This window comes from Notothenia rossii (assembly GCF_949606895.1).
Source record: "Notothenia rossii genome assembly, chromosome: 9".
Lineage (NCBI taxonomy): Eukaryota > Metazoa > Chordata > Actinopteri > Perciformes > Nototheniidae > Notothenia > Notothenia rossii.
Genome location: NC_136907.1, coordinates 75186539 through 75208704, shown reverse-complemented (window position 1 = coordinate 75208704; position 22166 = coordinate 75186539). Strand labels below are relative to the sequence as shown.

General features: G+C 41.4%; 1 protein-coding gene and 1 long non-coding RNA gene across 2 annotated transcripts; one reads left to right on the top strand and one right to left on the bottom strand.

Annotated features, from left to right (window-relative positions):
- Positions 1–3701: 3701 nt before the first annotated feature.
- Positions 3702–11839, bottom strand: LOC307019961 (uncharacterized protein; the record flags this gene model as incomplete). Its single annotated transcript, XM_079651057.1, has 3 exons — positions 11369–11839; positions 4769–5000; positions 3702–3765 (listed from the first exon to the last, which is right to left on the bottom strand). Exons 1-3 carry the CDS (start codon positions 11616–11618, stop codon positions 3702–3704), a joined length of 546 nt encoding a protein of 181 aa, XP_079507183.1. The 5' UTR covers positions 11619–11839.
- Positions 11840–14037: 2198 nt separating this feature from the next.
- LOC307018638 lies at positions 14038–19983 on the top strand. Its single transcript, XR_013802466.1, has 2 exons — positions 14038–15662; positions 19707–19983. It is a non-coding gene; the product is annotated as an uncharacterized lncRNA (long non-coding RNA).
- Positions 19984–22166: the final 2183 nt, after the last annotated feature.

The window sequence follows — 22166 nt, the reverse complement described above, 5'->3', positions numbered from 1 at the left end:
AGAATGGAGTTTTTTTAGTTGCCTGAATGCTTTATTCCTGTCTTTAATGGATTTACTACATTCACCATTCCACCAGGGTACACTCTTGGTACACCTAACTCCTGCAATTTCCGGAATTGTTTCTTCAGCTGAATGAATGATAACCTTAACCAACTCATCATTGAATTGATTTATATCATCATAATTTTCCTCTTGAAGTGTTTTACATCTATTCATACTTACAACTTGGAAGGCATCCCAATTAGCCTTTCCCAATTTCCATCTAGGAATTTTCTTTTCCTTTTCAAACCTTATGTTAGTCCCAACTTTAGTCATTACCGGATAATGATCGCTGCCCACTGTAGTATGCTTTACCACATTCCATGTATTTATACCTGCTAAAGCACTAGATACAAATGTCAGATCGAGTACTGTTTCCATATTCTTCGTGCAATTATATCGTGTTCCTTCCCCAGTGTTAATACACACTAGCCAGAGGTCATCTATAAATTCCTCAACTACTGCACCATTTGCATCTGTGCTACTGCTTCCCCATAGCGAGTTATGTTAATTAAAATCCCCACACCATATTAGTGAACCCCCAGCATCCTCAAATATACTTTGATCTAATTTCCCACATGGATTATAATAATTTACTATATCTATAGGTCCTCTATCATTCCATACCCTTATAACTATTGCTTCATGATCTGTACTTACATGCATAACTTTGTAACTTATACCACTCTGTATGAATGTTGCAACTCCTCCCCCTCTGCCAGAGTCCCTATCTCGTCTAACTGCAGTATATCCCTTCACAATAAAATCCAGTTGTGGTTTCAGCGATGTTTCCTGAATACAAAGAACATTAGGTTTCTCTCCCAGGTTGTCAATATATTTTTTGAACTCTTGTCCATTTGCAATTAAACTGTTAACTGTAAACTGTGTTAAATTGAGCGAAATGAGGAATGGCTAAAATGCATGATGTTTGGTATTTTTGAAAAATAAAAAGTATAAATATGCCTTATATAGGTATGGTCCTACACCAGCGACGTGCAGTCAGGGGAGGCAGAGCCTCAACTGTCATACTCAAATGTAACGCAAAAACAACTAAAGAAAAACTAAATAGTAATAATAATAAAATGTCTCCACTGATCTATGATGTAAGTGTGATTTATGTATGATTCCAATCGCTTTTTAAAGTCAAAATCAGCACATTTGCAGAGCTCCGCTACAACTACGGGTAGCGATGAGAAGTGAGGCAGGGACGAGCTCTGCCTCTCGCAAGCCCACAGTAACTTGCTGGACCACGGGCACTAATTTAGCGCGGGCACTTATTTTGTGAGCGCGCTCAAGCCAGTTACTGTGGGGTGAGGTGAGGCACAGACGAGCTCTGCCTCACCTCAGAATGCGTCACCCCACAGAAACTGGCTGGAGCGCGGGCACTAAGCGCATGCCTGTTACCATCTCACTGTATGTCACCAATGTAATGTTTGTAAATACCTTTATTACATTTATCCTCGCCATCCATAGTCTCTAAATAACTTATTTCACTTATATATGATATTTAGGCTCGCTGGTCTCATCATACAACGGCAATGAAAAAAGCACCAGGGGATGCAGCCATAAGCTCTGCCGCACTGAAGGGGGCGCACGTGAGCCCACAGGTTCTTGTTGCTACTGTTATTCTACGCAGAGACGGTAGACATAAACAACAAACTGGACTTTTGAAACTACAGGAAGATAAGGAGGACTTTTACAAAAAACTAATAGAGATTGTTGTCCAGAAGGAGAGCATGGACTTAATCTTCAAGTCAAGGTAAGACCACAATTTTAATGAAAATGGGATCTTACAAAGAAAGAACAATCCAATATTTAGATTTTGGGTATCCTTTTGTTGAACGGTCTGTTTAAAATGAATTGAAGCATCAGACTAAAAAAGCTTTTGAAAATAACCGAATATTTTGATTATGGTCAAAATATAATATTTGTAAATCTGACTGTGAAAGAGTCAGTGCCTCACCGCACGTTTAGTTTTGATTCAATGCTGAGTGCAGCCAACCTGACAGTCTCTTCTCTGTTATTGCAGACCGCAAATACCTCATTCCTTCAGTACTTGGGTCCGAATGCTTCTCGTTTTGCGCCGTACCGTTCAAATGAAATTGCCGCCAATCATATTTCCACGGTCGCGCCAGGTCCGGGGGACAAGACGTGCGTCTTGTGCTGCATTCACTTGCACTCGGACTTTAGAGACTTTCTCTCATAAATGTCCGATGAGCCACAACTTTTCTTTCAAAACAAAGCTGCCAACTGGGGTGGCAAGGCCTATTTTGAGGGTAGCAGTTGCCCCCTCATGCCACCCCAGTAGGTGAAACTAGGCTACTACTACAGTACAGATGCAACTAGATGAGCTGTTAACTCTCGCTCTGACTTTTTTTTTTAAACACACACATTTTTTCCCACCCGCATTCCGCGAAGACCCGCCCTACTGTGCCTCTGAATCGCAGACTGTTGGTGGGGGAAATAAACGCTGACGGGATGCTGAATGTGATTGGACTAATGCGTTCACAGACACACACATACAGTGGAACAGTCGGACATGCAGAGCGCTGTTTGCAGTGGAGATAGCGGAACATTTTGACTCGTTACGTTGTGGCGATGTATCGCAGATAACACATATGAAAAGTATAATTTGCTCAGAGTCCAGAGACAGTTGTGGTTCGGTCCGGATCCGGACCGGAGTCCGGACTTTGAGGTTGCCTGGTTTAGCTAGAGCGGCATTGTTTTGGATTAACTCAACCGGATAAATCAAAACATATCCAGGATAGGTTGAACTAGATTCGTAGTATACCCCCCTGGTTAGCCGCTCAGCATAAGTTACCATGGAGATCTAGCCTGCTAAAAAGAGAACCAGCTTCGTAGGACCGGAAAGCCCGAGCTTTCCTTGAAGTTAGCCGGCTAAGCGAAAATCCAGCTTCGTAGTATGGCCTCTGGGGGGTATACTACGAAGCAGGATTTTCTTGGCTTTGTACTTGGTTTTTTTCTAGCTCTGTCCCTGATCATTTTCAGAACCTGAAGGCTCTATACGGACTATCTTCTGGTTCTTTTTGTGATCCATCCATTATCTCTTCTCTCTGTCCAGTGAATTACACTTTTGTTACTGGAGCAGGTAAAGCATACAACAGATACTTTCAGCAATATCGGAGCACAAAGTGGAAGCTTGGATGAAACACAGCGGACTTCTAAACAAACTTGGAAGAAATAAAGTTGGGTTTAATGCGTTCTAATATTGCAATACAAACCCATGATGTAATGACAGTCATCAAGAATAATTTAGACATTGAATGCTCATTTCAGTAGACTTAATCAAACAAAACATAAACATATTGGACATGGCCTCAAGACTGTAACCTCTTCACATTCTGTTGAAATAGTCAATTACTAGCCATATCTTACACATTGCTGTTTCGAATCATTAATATGTGGATGACAGTTGAACTGTAGGATGTAACATTTATGCCATCTGTTGGAAAGAAGACGTATTGCTCTGTTGGTGTTGTTTAGACAACAAAAACAGAGTGAAGCTCTCATTTCATAAACAATCTTTGAGTACAGACACCGTCCTGCAGAGATCACACAACCCAACAACACGTTTTTGGTCTAGCATCACTTTACAAAACGTTTACATTAAGACACTAAGACTAGCTGGTCCCTTGTAAAGGTCAGTCCACCTTAAATGAGCAGTGGATGATCAGCAGCTGAAAGGCAGGACACGGGAACTTGGTCCTGAGGAGATGTAACGATTATTAAACAAGAAATAGTCCGGCATATGTGATTTTTAGCGAATCGGTTGCAGGTGGGTGAAATCAGGCTTAGGGAGTAACGTATTACATGTAACAGCATTAGGTCATCAGGATACAAAATAGACAAATGTATTCCCCTACAGTTACAGAAGCAGCTGACGACCAACACACTTGTGTCTTTTGAAACGATTACGCCATTTAAATCTTTTGTCACAAACATTGCAGCTCTATTTTTCATCTCCTGTGTGGACTCTCATGTGTCGTTTTACACCTCTTTTCCTTGCAAAATATTTCTTACAGACTGAGCAGCTGAATGGTTTCTCTCCTGTGTGGACTCTCATGTGTTCCTTTAAACTTCCTCTATGCACAAAAGATTTGTTACAGACTGAGCAGCTGAATGGTTTCTCTCCTGTGTGAATGGTTTCTCTCCTGTGTGGACTCTCATGTGTTCCTTTAAACTTCCTCTATGCACAAAACATGTGGTACAAACTGAGCAGCTAAAGGGTTTCTCTCCTGTGTGGATTCTCATGTGTTCCTTTAAACTTCCATTATGTGTAAAAGGTTTGGTACAGACTGAGCAGCTAAAGATTTTCTCTCCTGTGTGGATTCTCATGTGTTCCTTTAAACTTCCACTATTTGAAAAAGCTTTCTTACAGACTGAGCAGCTGAATGTTTTATTTTCAGCACTACGTTGTGGATCACTGACAGATTCATGTCTATTTTTCAGTGAGTTTGAGCCTGATGCAGGTTCTCTGGTCTCTTTCCAATCAGCACTGTCTTCAGTGTCAGGTTCAGAAGAGTCTTCAATGTCAAGTTCAGAAGAGTCTCCAGTGTCAGGTTCAGAAGACTCTTCAGTGTCGTCCTCAGTCTTTGGTTGTAAACTGCTCTCTGGATCTGAGTTCCTGGCTGGTTCTGGTCCTCGACAGTCATCTCCATCAGCTTCTGTTTCCATGTGTTCAGTTTGTCTTTGATGAGGTCGTGAGGACTGAGGTTTCTCTTTATCATCTTCACTCTTCACAGGGTCAGGAGTGAAATTGGACTTGGTGATATCAGCCTCCTCCAGCTCCTGAAGCTGCTCTCCCTCCTGACTGATCCTGAGTTCCTCCTGTTCCTGCTTAATGTGTGGGGGGGGCACTGGGTCCTCCTGGTCCAGACTGGTGCTCCACTCCTGGTGGTCAGGGAGAAGCTCTTCTTTAACCACCACCAGCAGCTGGACATCTGCAGGAAACACACAGTCAGAACAAACTGTTAAGTGTTAGCATTTAAAAATCTAATCATTAGATTGGGAGACATTTTGCAGCCCTAGTTCATGCCTTTGTTTTTATATCTTCACATTATCTTTCTTAGTCCCACCTATTGCGTATTTTTGTTGGCTCAATTCACCTTATGTAGCTCAGCCCCTTTCCACTTCCAGTTAAAAATTAAAAAGGGTTTTTTCTTGTGGCTTAGCACTAGCTGCAATGTGAACAATAAATTGCATTTGGGATCATTCACAGATACACTACGCCTACAGTATAGAATGAAAATACTCGGTTACAAATTAAAATCCTGCATTCAAACCTTATTTAAGTATACAAATATTAACCCGTTAAGCCCTGAGCCTATTTTTCAAGTCTCAGACTTGAAAAAAACATTTCCAGAACAAATGACCATAACTACACTTCTAAAAGGGATAAATTAATAATCTTTTTTCTCAAAGTAATGATAAACCTGTGAGTTGGATGTAGAAAAGTCAGAATCAATATAGATGTTTTTTTATTTTAAAGAAAATTCAGATTGAACATCGTAAAAAACTGTAAATTATAGTGTCCGTCCAAAAATTATTTTTCACTTATAGTGAAAACTACCCTTGGATGATGGTAAGGTAGACTAAAAGCTTTAGAAATCCAAAGTACAATATATAATAAGTACCCTGTATCCAGATTGATGCAAAACAAGTGACATTTGACCTTTTTAGAGAGGTTTAGCAAAAAGAAATCCACCTCTGGGGTGATTTGGGTGGAAATTAGCGTTTTTACCATTTCTCTGGAACCTATTGGTCGATTTTGGTGATTGACATCCTTTTCTGACCGTTAGAGCCAATAGAATCGAAGGGGAGTTTTCACATAGACACCAATGTTAACACAAAAAGGTGGGAGCTTTGCACATGTAGTTTTGCATGAGAGTGAAGCTATCTCTCGCTCTGACATCTGGAAACGCAAAAGCAGGGTTTATTGCTTATGGATTATCAGAAATAATTTCAAAGGGACACAGACACATTGGATTAACCTATGGATTAACTTCAGCAGCGTTAATGCCATTGAAGACGATTTTTGACCTGACAACGACCAAGGTAGGCCATGTTGCCGGTTTTAGCTACCGAGCGCCACATGTTTTGATTTCTGTTCTTGTTATTATCTCCTCGAGTTCTTATCATAGCGTGATAATGTGTGTACCCATTGATTCTGTGTCTTCTCACGATGCAAATCGATGGGTTGGATGTGCAGAAAAGATCAATAATAAGGGTTTTATGAGTGAATTTCTGTGCAGTAATCTGTTAGAAATGTTCGCTCGTTGCTAATTCAGAGGCTCAGCGTTAGCATTGTGTTTAAAAAAAAAAAGAAGAAGATCAGTTAGATGAGTTTCTTCCCGTTGCATGGATATAAAATATTCATAGTTTATTAAATATTAAGATGCCCTCAGACACTGTTTCCTCAGATGACACGTTTTTCCCTCCGGTATCGGGGGTGCGGTGTAGAAGAGGTTAACAGAACATTTTACAGCACCTTCTTATGTAAAAGTAATGATGGCGCAGTAAAATGTTCGCTGTCAGTGTGCAATTTATTATGTTTCTTGATTATTTCGTATGTTGCATTTTACTGCTGTACATGTTCAAAGTTGAGCTTGTATAAATGATTATAGATGAGGGAACCTGCTAAATATTAAAATGTGTGTGTTTTATATACAGTACCAGTCAAAAGTTTGGACACCTTCTCATTCAATGTTTATTGTCAAAGTGTGGAATGACTTGCCTTCTTAATGTGTTTGAGACCATCAGTTGTGTTGTGCAGAGGTAGAGTTAGTGCACAGTGGAAAGCCCTATTTGACTGCTGTTGTAATCCATATTATAGCAAGAACGACTCAACCCAGTAAAGAGAAACGACCGGGCGTCCATCATCACATTGAGAAATGAAGGCCATCCCCTTAAACTTGGTGATGTCTTATTTTTCTGCCATGTCGCCATATGACTGTATTGGACCAATTATTGGGCATGCTGTGAAAGTGTGGAAACATGTAGAGAAATTGTGCAATGGGTCTGTAGATTGGCATAGTAGCATACCCATTTTTCATAACCTGTTACGACGTATTGGGTTAAAAATAAGCAATCCAATTCCCACAATGGCAAACTCGAGGAATACATTATCTTTCTGACATAACCAACGACAACGGCTTGATGTCCTTCCAAGAATTGAAAGACACGTATAATGTGCCTGGATCTTCTTTCTTTTTCTATTTGCAACTACGTACTGCCATGCGCACATATGGAGTTCCTTGGAATCAACGTCTGCCAACACATCAATTAGTTAAGGTCATATTAAGTCCAAACAGTGTGAGCGGCACTACTTCATATATATATAAAAAGCTGCAAGATAAATTAACCGGATATATTGGCATCTCTGCAGTATAGAACGCAGATCTAAAAAATTATACGTAGACTATTGATTGGAAGAGAATATGGAATAATATCTCCTTAACATCGCGTAACCACAATCACCAATTGATACAGTATAAAATGATACACAGATATTACCTGTCAACCAGAAAATGATGTCAATTAAGGATGATTCCAAGCCCCATATGCCTTCTCTGTAACCAAAAGACTTTTGGCACATATGTACACATGGTTTATGAATGTACTGCAGTAAGAACGTTCCAGAAACAGGTTATTGACATTGTATCTGAGATTATTGGAGTTCACATACCCTGTCTCCCAAATATTGTATTGTTGAATGATCATTCTTCTCTTGACCTAAAGAAACATCAGAAAGGGGGGCTTTTTGCTGGTCTAACAGCAGCCCCAAAAAATATATTGTAATACGATGGAAACCCCAACATACTTTATTTATTAAGCAAGATATCATCCTTCCATGACCTACTAATTTCAGAGCTGTCAATCACTTCTGCCAATAAGGCTAAGGGGGAAACATTAGAGGCTATTCAAAGAGCTGCTGATCTGGTAATATCATTAATGTAAATTATGATTGTACGTATACGCACACCTTGGTGCAATTGTAGATTATTAGGAGTTAATCTCAATTCAGTTTAAACAGATGAAATGTCATGTGAAAAAAAAGGTATGAATGTATTTTATGTGGATAAATTGTTTTGCAATAACATAAATAATATATATAATATAATAGATAGATGAACCCAGACGATTGCTAACAAACATCAGGTAAGATTTTCTGTGAAATGGCAAGATGGGTTGGAAGGGGGAGGGACGGGATGTATTGTCTATTTAATTTTTATCTGTGTATATAAGTCCCTTTTGTGAGGGCAAAAAAAACAATAAAAAGTTGGTCACAAAAAAAAAGAAATGAAGGCCAGTCGATCCGGAAAATATCAAGAACGTTGAATGTATCCTCAAGTGCAGTCGCAAAAACCATCGAATGCTATGATGAGACTGGTTCTCATGAGGACCCCCCCCCGGGAAAGGAAGAGCAAGAGTTACCTCTGCTGCAGAGGATAAATACATCAGAGTTACCAGCCTCAGAAACCGCAAATTAAAGCACCTCAGATTAGAGCCCACAGAGATGATCACAGGGCTCAAGGAGCAGACAATCTTAAAGGTCACATGACATGGCCATTTCTACTGATCATAATTCCATTGTTGAGGTCTACTAGAATAGATTTACATTGTTCAATGTTCCAAAATCACATTGGTTTTCTCATACAGCCTCTCTGTATAGTATGTGTATTCACTCTCTGTCCTACACGCCTTGTTGGAGCTCCTGCCCCCCAACCCCCCCCTCCCTATGAGCCCACTGTGCTCTGATTGGTCAGCTCGCTCACTCTGGTTTGATGAGTCCACCACTGTTACAGCTGAACATCAGTGTTTATGTTTTACAATGGCGTTTGTTAGCAACCAGAAAATGACACCAGTAATGACAAACAGATGAGAATGCTGCGTGGGGTCTGCGAGACAGCGAGATACCGCGGATCTCAGCCTGAGTTCTGAGTGTGTTTGTGTACGGAGCTCCGCGCAGCACCGCAGCTGAGAAAAGATAAGGTTGAGTGAGTGTGTGTGTGTGCGGAGCTCCGTGGATAGGTCCATTTGGACTTCGTTATGTCAGTATGCCCCGGAAGGAAAAAATGGAAAAAGAAAAATCTCCAACGAGGCGTTCTGGGGCAGCATAGATGTTACGTGCTCCCCTCCTTGTTGTCTTTTCTGTCTCCCTGCTGCGCAGGTGCACCTGGTCTGCCCCTGGCTCCGCCTCTGCCCAGGTGTTCCTAATTCCACTCAGCCATATTATAAAGAAAAACTGGAGGAGAAGGAGGTCTCGCCTATCCTAACGCCGGAGACACTAGCCTTTAATTATCTCTCTGCTACTTTTGAGCTATAGACCATTTATCTGCTGATGTTTTTATGCTTAGTTTTATGCTGGTAGTCCAGTTTTTGTGGCTTTATTTTGTTTCCCATAGGGTATTTATTTGATTTCTGGTTAGGGGAGGGAAACTCTGGGTCCTACGGCCTGTGGTGTGGCTGGCTCGGGTTGCCTCTTTCTTTTTGTTTCTTTTGGCCAGTCCTCCAGACCTGTTTTCGTTTGCCGGATTGCTTGTGTGAGTAAACGGCTGTACTTCAATAAATGATCGTTATCAAGTACTGGTTTTTGCGTGTATTATTTTATGTTGCGGGTCTCCCCACGAGCCACTACCACGGAGTAGAGGACGGGTCGTAACAATAGACAAGTTTTTTCTGTGTTAGAGTGTTACTCGCTACAGGGTGTACTTAAAGTTTGAGGGTTTGTGACTCTGCAGACCGTTTGCAGAAAAAGCTACATAACACACAAGGGGATGGGTACTAACAGGAAAAGCATGACATGTGACCTTTAACATGCACTGTTCAGAGGAGACAGCGTGAATGGTCCAATTGCTGCAAATATCCACTACTGAGGATGAACAACAAGAAGAGAGCTGTTTGGGCCAAGAAACACAAGGATTGGACATTAGACCAGTGGAATCTGTACTTTGGTCTGATGGGTCCAAATTAGAGATTTTTGGTTCCAACCTCTGTGTCTTTGTGAGAAGCAGAGAAGGTGAGTGGATGGTTTCTGTGGTGGTTCCCACTGTGAAGCATGGACGAGGAGGTGAGATGGTGGTGGGGGGGGTTTTGCTGGTGTCACTGTAGGTGATGTATTCAGAATTCAAGGCACCCTTAACCAGCATGGCTACCACAGCCTTCTGCAGTAGCCAGAAAAATATAAATAATATTCTGGATTTTTTAAAAGGGGACCTATCATGCAAAATGCACTTTTGAACGTCTCTTATACATGAATGTGTCCCCGGTGGGTCAGGGAACTCACCAAGTGTCAGAAAACACAACCCTCTTTCTTTTCCTCCATATCCAAATCTCCAAAAACGGGGCTGCAACGGATCTGATACAGACTGATACAGATTTGAAATTCCTCTGACGTCAGGAACCAGGTGCTTCGCCTATATGGCCAACTCTCCACCTATCAGGGGAATGAGAGGTTCCCGTGGCATGGTAACAGCATGGTAAAATGAAGCTCGTGCATCGCCCCCCTCCTTTTCAGGGGCGTGGTCAGCTGCAGCACATGCAAAGACAGGGCTGGAGTAGAACAAATAGAGGGAGATGAGGCATGGCTAAAATGCATGAACTGTTTGGTATTTTGAAAAAAAATCTTCTCAAAAAAAATATATTCTGTATATATATATATGCATGTTAGCAATAATTGATTGATGAGATTTTACATTAATTTATATTAATGTTTTAATTACTTAATGACCTTTGTACTAGTTCCCCTATTCTTTATCAAGTAACATTTTAGATGTGTTTAATGTCTTATTGAACATATTTATTCATTGATTTCTTTATGAATTATTCTCCCGCAATTTCAATGAATCCAAAGTATTTATTTGTATTTGCTTTTACACATTTAAAAAGAAAAGGTGAATAAAGAAGCACATTAAAACTAAAGTATCATGAGAGTATGTCACATTTAACCAACTAGTGCCTACATGTATGGGTAATATTTCAATCAGTGAATTAAATGGCATATTATTCAATGTATGGATTTTTATAAATATATTTATTTTGGTAGGTTTGCTCTTCCGTAATACATTTGAATTATTATAATAAAGTACAGGTGTCTAATAATACTTACATACTTTTACTTAAATAAGATATGAATGCAGTACTTTAACTTGTAATGGAGTATTTTCACAGTGTGGTGTTTGTACTTTTACATCAGGATCTACTACCTGCAGCAAGAGCTGATAAAGGGTCTAAAGACAAGTGTTATTAATGTGATAATAAATTGTTACTACAGATTGTAAAGTGTTAATTAAGGGTAAAGGGAACAGACCTGCTCTGTGTATCCGAAGCTGAGGCTGTAAAACAGCGTCCAGTAGTTTCTGGAGTCTCTTGTTCTCCTCTTTGGAAAGAGACAGCTCCTCATCGTACTCTGCTATCGTTTTTTCAAACAGAGCAAATATCTCTTCAGCAGCAGCAGTGAGTCGCTGCTTCTTCAACGACAGCAGCATTTGGACTTTACTCATGTTTACTAGATCACCTTTTCCTGCAAACTCCGTTAAACACACCGTTTCTCTCTCCATCAAATTCTCAATCTGACTAGTGTTGCTAACGTGTTTCCAGCTAGCATGTTAAGCTAGCTCCTATAGTCCGAGGTAAATGTTCCAGAAAAAAGAGCACACAGTCCATTCAGAGGTTTATCCAGACACACAGATGATAGATCAGTAGTGCTGGAGCTCACACACACTTTCTCAGGAACACAGAGAGAGAGAACCGTAGCGACGAGACGCCACCTCGATACAGGTTCTTCTTCTTCTTCTCTCAGTTTTTGGCGGATTGCAAACAACGTTAAGGTGCTTACCGCCACCTACTGTACAAGAGTGTGTATCACCATATCATCCTATCACCACTCGTGGAATTATACCACTGTATTTACGTTTTTTTAAATTCTTCCAATCAATCCTGTTTCACTCAAATACTGAAGAATGGCCTTCCTCGTGGCTCTTACCCCCTCACCTTCTGTTCCCAGTATCCCCATCAGCCTCCACTCCCTTCCTGCCTCTCTGACCCTGTCTCTTAGTTTTTACCTCTCTGTTTTGTACATGTTGCAGTGTAATATGATGTGTTCCACATTTTCTTTCACACCACACCCCCTGCATTCTTCAACTTCGCTTTTTCCCATTAAAAACATTGTGCCGTTTAATCATGTATGATCCAATCTGAGTCTAGTGATAATGATCTCCTCCCGTCTGTTCCTTTCTGTATAGATCTTTGTTATGACTGATTTTTGTAACTTGTGGTATCTCCTCCCTTTCTGATCTTCCTCCCACCTTTTCTGTCATATTTCCGTACCCTTCTTCTTAATTATTGCTTTGCCTTCTCCTTTTCCAAGTGACACTGGTATTGCTATTTCCTTTTGTAACACCTCTTTTGCTGACTTATCAGCATGCTCATTCCCTTGAACCAGTGGCGTAGCCACCATAGGGCCAGGGTGGGCCCAGGCCCACCCAGTTTACTCATTGGCCCACCCTGAGAAAGCTTCGGTGTCATTTAAAAAATAATTTAAAAAATAATATTTTTATTTATTTTTTATTATTTTATTATTATTATGAAAAAAAATGTATTCACCCATTGAGAATATCCAAGAATTCAAAGTGAAATTCAAGTGAACAAATATCGAGTTTAATTAATGTTGTATGTGTTTTGTCCTCTGAACCGAACTCATTTACGGTAAAAGCTGATTGTTGGTTCCAGCGCGCGCCATAATAACGTGAGAGAGGCAGAGAGCTGCCTGCAAAATAAATGATGGCTCAAAGTTCACTAATGAACTTTTTTTTTTTTTTTTAAATCCAGACTCCAAGAAGAGCCCCCACTGCCCTCATCTAGCAGCGATCTATACGATCATTTTCTGATAAAGATGAAATAGCCCCGCCTCCCTCTCCCCACGTCTCCCTCTCCCCACCTCTCCTGCATCTGGGTCAGAAGAAAAATAATGTTAACGGAAACTCTGCCGCACGGTTCCCTCGTCCCTTGGAAGAGGCGGAGAGGTGGATGTTTTTCATCTGCTGGTGGACAGTCCGGAGAGATATACATAGGGTTGGGTTGTAACGGAATACATGTAACGGCGTTACGTAATCAGAATACAAAAATCAAGTGTATTCAGCTGGCGTTACATTTGAAAAACGAGTAATCTGATTACAGTTACATTCGTAAACCTGAAGTGAATACATTTTGGAATACTTATTGGAATTATTGGTGGAAAAGTTTCCTCACAAAATGTAATATTCATTACCTGCAGAACAGTGTGCACACTGCACAGCGCTGCAGCATGTCTGTGAGCGAGAGAGATGCAGCGTGTCTGAGAAGCCCCGCCCCCGCACGCAGATGAGAGAGAGAGATCTCTTTTAAAATATATTGAAAGTTAGAAACGGAGATGGTTAGATAAAATGTGCAAGATAACGTTAATGTAGCATTTCTCTATTGTCGAACTGATGACATTTCATAACGGGATCAAATCAAAGTGAATGGCCTGCTGCTGCTGAATGCATGGGGCAAGTGACTGGAAAAAGTTTTAAAAGTTATTACATCGTTTCAGATAATAAATAATAATGATAATTCATTCTATTTAGGGGCACCTTTCAAAGCACCCAAGGACACCTTACAATTCATAACATATTCCAAGGAAAGGTTTTAAGACAGTACAAAGAATGCAGTCCGGGTGATGTTTTTTATGTGGGGTGCAGATGAGAGAGCTGTCCAGAATGACACCAAGATGTTGTGTTTGAGTTCTTGATAAGCCATTAAAACAGTAAAATACGTGTCTCCTGTTCACCAAAACATACCCATCTGTTATGGAAAAAGAAAGTATTCCAAAAGTATTCTAAAAGTAATCTGCCACCGGTACCGGCGGGGATTGTCGTTAGCTTCTGATGCGCAGAAGAAAAATCTGGCCCACCCTATTTTTTACAAGCCCACCCTAAAGTACATTTCTTCCTACGCTACTGCCTTGAACCCCCTCCTAAGGGGATAGTGATTCTGTGCATATCACCGCCCTATCAGTTCTGACCTCTTCAAATGATTGTAGCCCAATAATTGCTGCGAGTATTTCTGCTGTATAAACTGATTGCGATCTTAGATCCATCTGTGTAAATGTGTAGGTAATTGTAATACTTTTCGTTCAGATACATATTCGTTTTAATTCCCACTTCATTTATTTGCCACTCTTTTTTCCTTTCTATGATTTTCACATCTATATTAGCTTCTGGGAAAAGCCATGGGGGAACACTGTTAAATGGGCTTGCTTTGGCAAAATGTATGGTCTCCACTCCATATGCCCTCGTTCTCTCCTTACTTGTCCAGCCAAACCCGCGCCCCTGGAACTTTGTATATACCCAGCAATCCTGTTTGTGATATTTCCTCTCCACTTCCTTGTAGCCTGACCCAGTATGACAGAGTTTCTCTCTTATGATATCCAGAGGTGTCTCTCCCGCTTCCATCAGAACTGCATTAAAAGGGGATGACTTTATCGCTCCAATACACAGCCGCAATGCTTTATATTTTATTCTATCAATAAAAGCGATGTTTTTGCTGCTGCTCCATACACTATACAACCATAGTCTATTGTGGACCTCATAATTAATCTGTAAATGTCTATTAATGCTTGTTTGTCTGCGCCTCAGTTGCATCCAGCTACAGCTCGCAATACATTTAATACTTTTTTGCATTTTGTTTCCACTTGAGTAATATGCATTTTCCCTGTATATTTCATCACACGTCCAGCTGCGGCGGATACACCTTGGATCAGATTGTTCATATGACCAATGCAGTGGTCCGAATAATCGCTTTCGTCCTGAGGCGGGGGCATCCTGCTGAGAGGTAATCAGCGAGACATCCAAAAGCACATCGAGATTATTGGCCGCTGCCGCAATCTGCGTTCCGAGCCGGAATATTTTATCCAAATATTCCAGGATTTCTAGGTCACGAGGCATCGGGGGCAGAGGCTTCTTCCCCTCCGCCCATCCAGCGGCCTGTGGAAGCAGATGGGCCACCAGGCTCTCATCAAGGGTGGGGCACGCCGGGACACTCTATGTCCGAGTGGCCCTGCACCCTAAGGATTCCCGCCATAATAGCTGCCACTGGAGCCTTCGTCTTTAGTGGGTGCCGCCACGTCGCCTCCACACACGACCAGATATCTGGCAACGGGGGGGAAATGAAGGCCGGCTGCGCCTTAGAACCGGGGCGTAGAACCACCGACGGAGGCGGCTCACTGGCTTCGATGGCACTAGTGGGGGGAGCGGTAGCCCTACACGCTCCGCCGCCATGGTCATCACGGCATCGCCGAAATGGCGAAAATGAATGGCACCTCCCCGGCGACATCCTGTTCCTCCATTTCCACCACCTCGAGGTCCTGGTCCTCCGCCTCCTCCGGAGAGACATAATACGTCTGGAAGTGCTCCAGACGGTGCCGGCGGCTGAGCCGTGGGAGCATGCGACAGGCATTGCAGGCCGGAGACTGGGTCAGGCCGTCCGTCGTTTGGTCAGGCCCCAGACACTCAAAACAGAGGCGGTGAGGATCGGCACCTGCGATTAAACCAGGGCATGTAGGACCGGGCCGGGCTCAAGGAGTGGTGAGTCCATGGTTACATTTATCTTTCTCTTTTCTTTTCTCGTTTACGTCTCAGTTGTTTATCCCTGCTCGCTGAAGAGAAAAGGATGACAGTCAGGAGGCTTGGCCGACTTATGGGCTTGTGGGCGTGTGGGCTTGTGGGCTTGCGCGCACAGTCAGGTAGGCCCGCCCCGGGGGCCGGCTACGTTTATAGCAAGCGGCAAACTCTGGGGAAGAGCCGGGACGCCAATACGGAAGTGCCACACACTGCAGTTCATGTTTTTGGCCGATAGGCGATGACTGCAGAAAGGAGCAATTTCCATAGACCCCCATGTTGAAATGCCCAACTTTACAGCAGAAAAAAACATGTTTCTACCCCTGGCTACAATACATATTATTATGAATATAGTTAGATTCCACCTTCATGATTATGGACCTGAATTGTTTTCTAACACGACCCTTTTATTTACACTGAACAAAAATATAAACGCAACACTTTTGTTTTTGCTCCCATCTTTCATGAGATGAACTCAAAGATCTAAAACATTTTCTACATACACAAAATAACCATTTCTCTCAAACATTGTTCACAAATCTGAAAAAATCTGTGATAGTGAGCACTTCTCCTTTGCCGAGATAATCCATCCCACCTCACAGGTGTGGCATATCAAGATGCTGATTAGACAGCATGATTATTGCACAGGTGTGCCTTAGGCTGGCCACAATAAAAGGCCACTCTGAAACGTGCATTTTTGCTTTGTTAGGGGGGTCTGGGGGGGTCCGAAAACCAGTCAGTATCTGGTGTGACGGTTAGGATTAGGGTTAGGGTTAGGGTAATGTTGTGAATCGAGTGGGCCATGGTGGTGGTGGGGTTATGGTATGGGCAGGCTTATGTTATGGATGACGAACACAGGCCACTCGATTCACAACATTACCCTATCCCTAACCCTAACTGAATAACAACTGAATACACATACTATACAGAGATGCTGTATGAGAAACCAATGTGAGTTTGGAACATTGAACAATGTAAATCTATTCTAGTAGATCTCAACAATGGAATAGGCTAGTTGCACAAGATGGCGTCTATCAACTTCCGGCGGCTGGGTGTGAGCCCGAGTACTTCCGGTCTTCGGTGTGGAGTTGTTTGGGGAGTTAGCATAGATGATGAGCGGTAAAGAAAAGCGATTGGCCTTCCAGCGGGTAAGAAAGTCGGCACTACATTGCTGTGTGCCCCTTTGTACAAATAAGTCCCGTTATAATCGGGAGATAAGTTTCCATTCATTTCCTATTGATGCTGAGGTAAAGGCTCAGTGGCTGATCAAGGTCCGTAGGGACAATTCCAGCCCCACAACAAATACCTGTGTGTGTAGTAGGCATTTTGGACCAGGAGACTTATTGGTCACAGCTGGAGGACTGAAAAAAGTAAAGAAAGGAGCTACACCTGTTCTCTTTGCTTGGAATAACTACGAGCTACCTACACCAAGACGTAATGTTTGGGAGCATCGGCCGAGGGCAGAGAGTCCCACCCCGGACTTGACAGCTGAGTACGAGGTGGAAACACTTGCGCCGCCGGATCATGACTACTCTGTAAATCCAGCGATGGCAGTGATCACAAATCAGGTAGCCGACGAGAACGAAGCCTTGAAAATCCAGGTTAGGGAGCTCCAACGACAGCTGGAAGTGTTACAACTGAGATCTCGTTTCGCCTCGCAGGGTCCGACGAGGACATTCGTTTCTACACCAGGTTTGTTTATAAGGTTTGTTTATAAGGCTATCAGGATGTTTTTATCTCCACTAGTTTGATAAACACTTTTCATTTGGGGAAGCTAATTTAAGAAACAAAACTATGTCTAACATGAACATTATTACATTCTTAGATTTGCCCCATACAAGCATTTCCTCGCCTTTTGGAAATTGGTGGAGCCTGCAGCCAACACCAAGATGGTGCGGATCACCAACGCCAAGGCATCCTTTGCCAGCAGCTCGGATTCCTCTCAACCATCAACAACGGTAAGCAGCATACAAGCATGGATGTATATGAATAATTATGCACGCTGCGCACTATACCACCGTTTAACAGGTGCATCACATCACTCACAAAACACACACACACACACACACACACACACACACACACACACACACACACACACACACACACACACACACACACACACACACACACACACACACACACACACACACACACACACACACACACACACACACACACACACAGCACAACAAACCCCAGGAAAATGTGTTACAACTGTACCCGGTCTCCCCTATAACAGTATCTACAGTATGCCTAACACTTATTTGTTTTCACAGAAACTTCCACCCATAGATGAGCTGCTGCTGTTCCTCATGCACCTGTCAGTGGGCCTACATCTGAGGGATCTAGCAGAACGGTTTGGCATTCACCGCACCACAGTCAGCAGAATTATTTCCACCTGGACACACTTCCTCTACCAACTGCTTGGAAGCAAACGTCTGTGGATCCCACGCGAAGTTGTCAAAGCTCACCTTCCACCAGAGTTTTAAGCTTTCTCTGACACACAAGTGGTGCTTGACTGCACTGAAGTATTCTGCCAGACTCCATCATCTCTCCTGCTGCAGAGTGAGGTGTTTTCTTCATACAAGTCGCATGCTACATTCAAGGCCATGATCGGCATGGCACCACATGGTGCCATTACATTTGTGTCTGGCCTGTATGCAGGATCTATGAGTGACCGGGAGATCTTCAAGCTGTCTGGCATCGTGAGCCTGCTCACACCAGACATGGCGATAATGGTCGTCAAAGGGTTCCTTGTGGACAATCTGGTTGAGTGTAAAGTGTACCGGCCTGCCTTTCTGCACAAAAAAAACCAAATGAGCAGGGAGGATGTCAGGCAGACTCAATCCATTGCACGTCTGAGGGTCCATGTGGAGAGGTGCATCAGAAGAGTCAAAGAGAACAAACTATTTGACAAAGCCATACCACTGTCTGTGTGTGGAAGCATTGAGGAGCTCTTCAATGTGGCTTGCTTCCTGGTCAACTACCAGAACGGACCGCTGGTAAAAGCATGGGCAAGCTTGGGCAGCAATTAGTGATGGGAATTATGGCTCTTTGAAGGGAAAATAAGCGAAATAATCACCAGGATAATGATTGACTGTATTGCCAGACCTAATGTCAATTATGTTCTTTGTAAACATGACACAAGGTGGCGCCATATCCATGTCAGTGAATGTACTACTTTGAATTTACCCTCTGTATGTGTTAAGTAAATAAAGTTGTCTTGCCTTGAATGAAATTCACGCAACTCTTTATATTAGATACTGTGTTTTTAAGTGGCGATGGAGATGATTTGTTGACCCTGCTTTAAAGGATAGTTTGCCTTTACAAATGGTGCGCTTTATCACTGCCTGGGTTTTGGTTGAAGTGCATCCAAATGCTGCTGCGTTTGGCTCATTTTCCATTTTCAAAAGAATCGGCTAATGAATATAACTAATATATATATTATATATAACTAATTAATTATAACCTCAAAACAAATGCACACAAAAATAACATAGGACAATACAACATAATATAATAAATCCACATTATGATAACATATGATGTAGTGTGGTACACTAATGTTTCATTTCATTTCAAACCTTTATTTATTCAGATTGGTCCCTTGAGATCATAGATCTCTTTTACAAGGGAGACCTGCAGCAATTTAAGTTCCACATGAAACATAAAACAACATAAAAACAAACAATAGAGTAATCTATCTCTCTCTCTCTCTATCTATCGTATGTATATCGCTAACTCCCCAAACAACTCCACACCGAAGACCGGAAGTACTCGGGCTCACACCCAGCCGCCGGAAGTTGATAGACGCCATCTTGTGCAACTAGCTTATTATCATCAGGAGAAATGGCCACGACATGGGACCTTTTTAATACACGTAATAATAAAGGACTCTTTTAAATGAGTCCTAAATCATTTATCGGTAAAATATGTTTGTGTTTAATTTTTTCATCAATGATCTTAAAATGTGGTCTTTGTTCTAATGACACTTTGTGATTTTCACAGTAACAGAACCTGGGAATCTGGGATAACACATGGGAGCCTGCCTGTAATTTTGAGTGCCTCACTGCCACACCCGAATCGCCAGGTCCCTCTGGTTCAGCATGAGAGCTGCTTGGTCAACGTGTTGTGGATCCAGTCAACACGTACAATACGTAGCCTACATATGTTTACTGTGTTTATTTATCTATGTCTTTTATTTGTATAAATGTTTCGGATATGGAAATATTTTATTTGTTGCAGTGTCATTTAGTATTTAAAAAATAAATACTTATTGTTTGATCATGGGCTCTATATTTATTGAGACAGTAAGCACAGTGAGTCACTCAATTGATTTTCTTGAAATATATATTTTACAATCCTATCTACAACCCTCTTGCTTTGCAAACCGGAAAACACTTTATAAAAATACTATCTAACTAGCTTTGTTTTCTAGAATAGGAAGTTGTAAATACTAAATAGACAGTGCAATTAATAGTATAAATGTGGTTTAAAATATCTGCACGATCAGGTTATCAATATGTAATTGTCATATTGATGAAAAGTATAATTACATTAAGTGTTTATATATATATATATGTGATTATAATTAACATCATGATGATAGCTGTGGTTAAGAGCTCCCTATAACAGTTTGTCTCATGTTTGTAGCCCCTTTTATAACAGAATTAGCCTTTAAACATGCACGGATGTCAAGGTTGAAAAGTCGATATTTCAAAGCAGGAGCCTCTGCAGGTCGAGGCCTTTCCAACAATGTATTTGGTGTAGCCCTACCCAAACGTTTTAATTTTCTTATATCACAGGCCAACCCTGTCTCGTCAAAATTACGTTCCGACAGAAATAAACTGCATTCCCAATTACGTTTAGGTAGAAACGTATTTTCTCCCTCTTCACGTTTGTTTTGGACTTAACTCTACGTTTATTTTCTACATATATTTGCCATTTATTGTCTTGCTTTCCTACAATGCGCCTGACCACGCACGGGGCTGCTTATTATAAATGCATTGTAAAAAAAATGGTTCGGCTGCATTAAATATTACACATCTACCCCGTTCTTTATTTATCTACAGAGATTTGACTCAACACGGATACCGGAAACTGACACCGTTTTTAATTTCACAATAAAGTTGATAGTAATATTATGTTTGATTAACTACACCACTGGGTCATGTTATTAAGACCCTCTTTTCTGTCGGTTTGGTGTAATATCCAAACAATATGTGGATAACAACAACACACATACGTCATAAACTAAACTGTAAACATAGTATATTTTATTGTGTTAACACTATTATCGTGACAGTTTGAAACGCCTAGTGGTTAAAGCATGTTATTGAATTTCTTTGTTGATATGTTAGATTTTATGAAAAATACATATATTAAGAGTACATACAAAATAGGGGGAAAGTAGATGGTCAATGATAGGAACATAGATGAAAATATCAAGAAGATACTGTCAGTGATCTCTACAACAAAACAGTTTAGTGCCGGATGTACAAAGATATTAATAGGAGGATGTGCAAAACAGACAAACGAATTAACCTTTATTCAAACATTAAAGAATACTTTAAATTAAGGCCTTCTTTTAAATAAGAAAAATACGTTGGGGGTATCTACAGATGAATATTAAGCCTGACAAAGTACTTAAAGTCTAATATATTGCATAGTTTGTTGTTGGACTTGACAATCAACTTTCCTGCACTTATATTAAACCTTATGTTGTGTTCGGGGGTCCCGTGACCCGTTTCAAGTTAAAGTTATATAATAACTACGCTCTAGTTTTATCGGAACAAGGCTTCATGATATCCTCCACAGCAGCTATAGAAACACTACAAAACTTATTTTGACAATTTTAGCCAAGTCTGAAGGTCTCTAAAAAAAAAAGTGTATAATTTGGTGTTGGGGTCTGGGGAGAACCAGCCGAATTGTTGTGGGTGACTCGGGGTCAAATTTGGCCCAATCAAGATTCATTGTTGACTTTAGACACCCACCCTAAATTTAAATATTTATTTAGAAAGAACATACAAGGATCAGATGAGGTTTCATAGAATATATATATATATTAGGGCCAGGACTTTAACGCGTTAATTAAGATTAATTAATTACACAAAAATTAACGCATTTTAATTGCACTTATTTTTGCACCGCGGAACGTTTCTCACTGGATGAGTTTCAGGGGTAACGTTCATGACTTCAGACAACAACAAAACATAGTGAACAATAGTCAAACATGAACGAAGAAGCTGATGAGACCGCTTTGGTTGGCCCCGTGGATGGGACATTTTGTTTTAAAAAACGGACGGATGGAAGCGTCGATAAGAGCACGGTTGTTTGCAAATTATGCAAAAAGGAATTTGCATATCACCGCAGCACATCAAGCCTCAAGTATCACCTCAATGCAAAACATATAGCAGCTAGCATGGAAGCTAGCGTGGACGTTAGCCCGACTCGGAGTACAAGGACCCA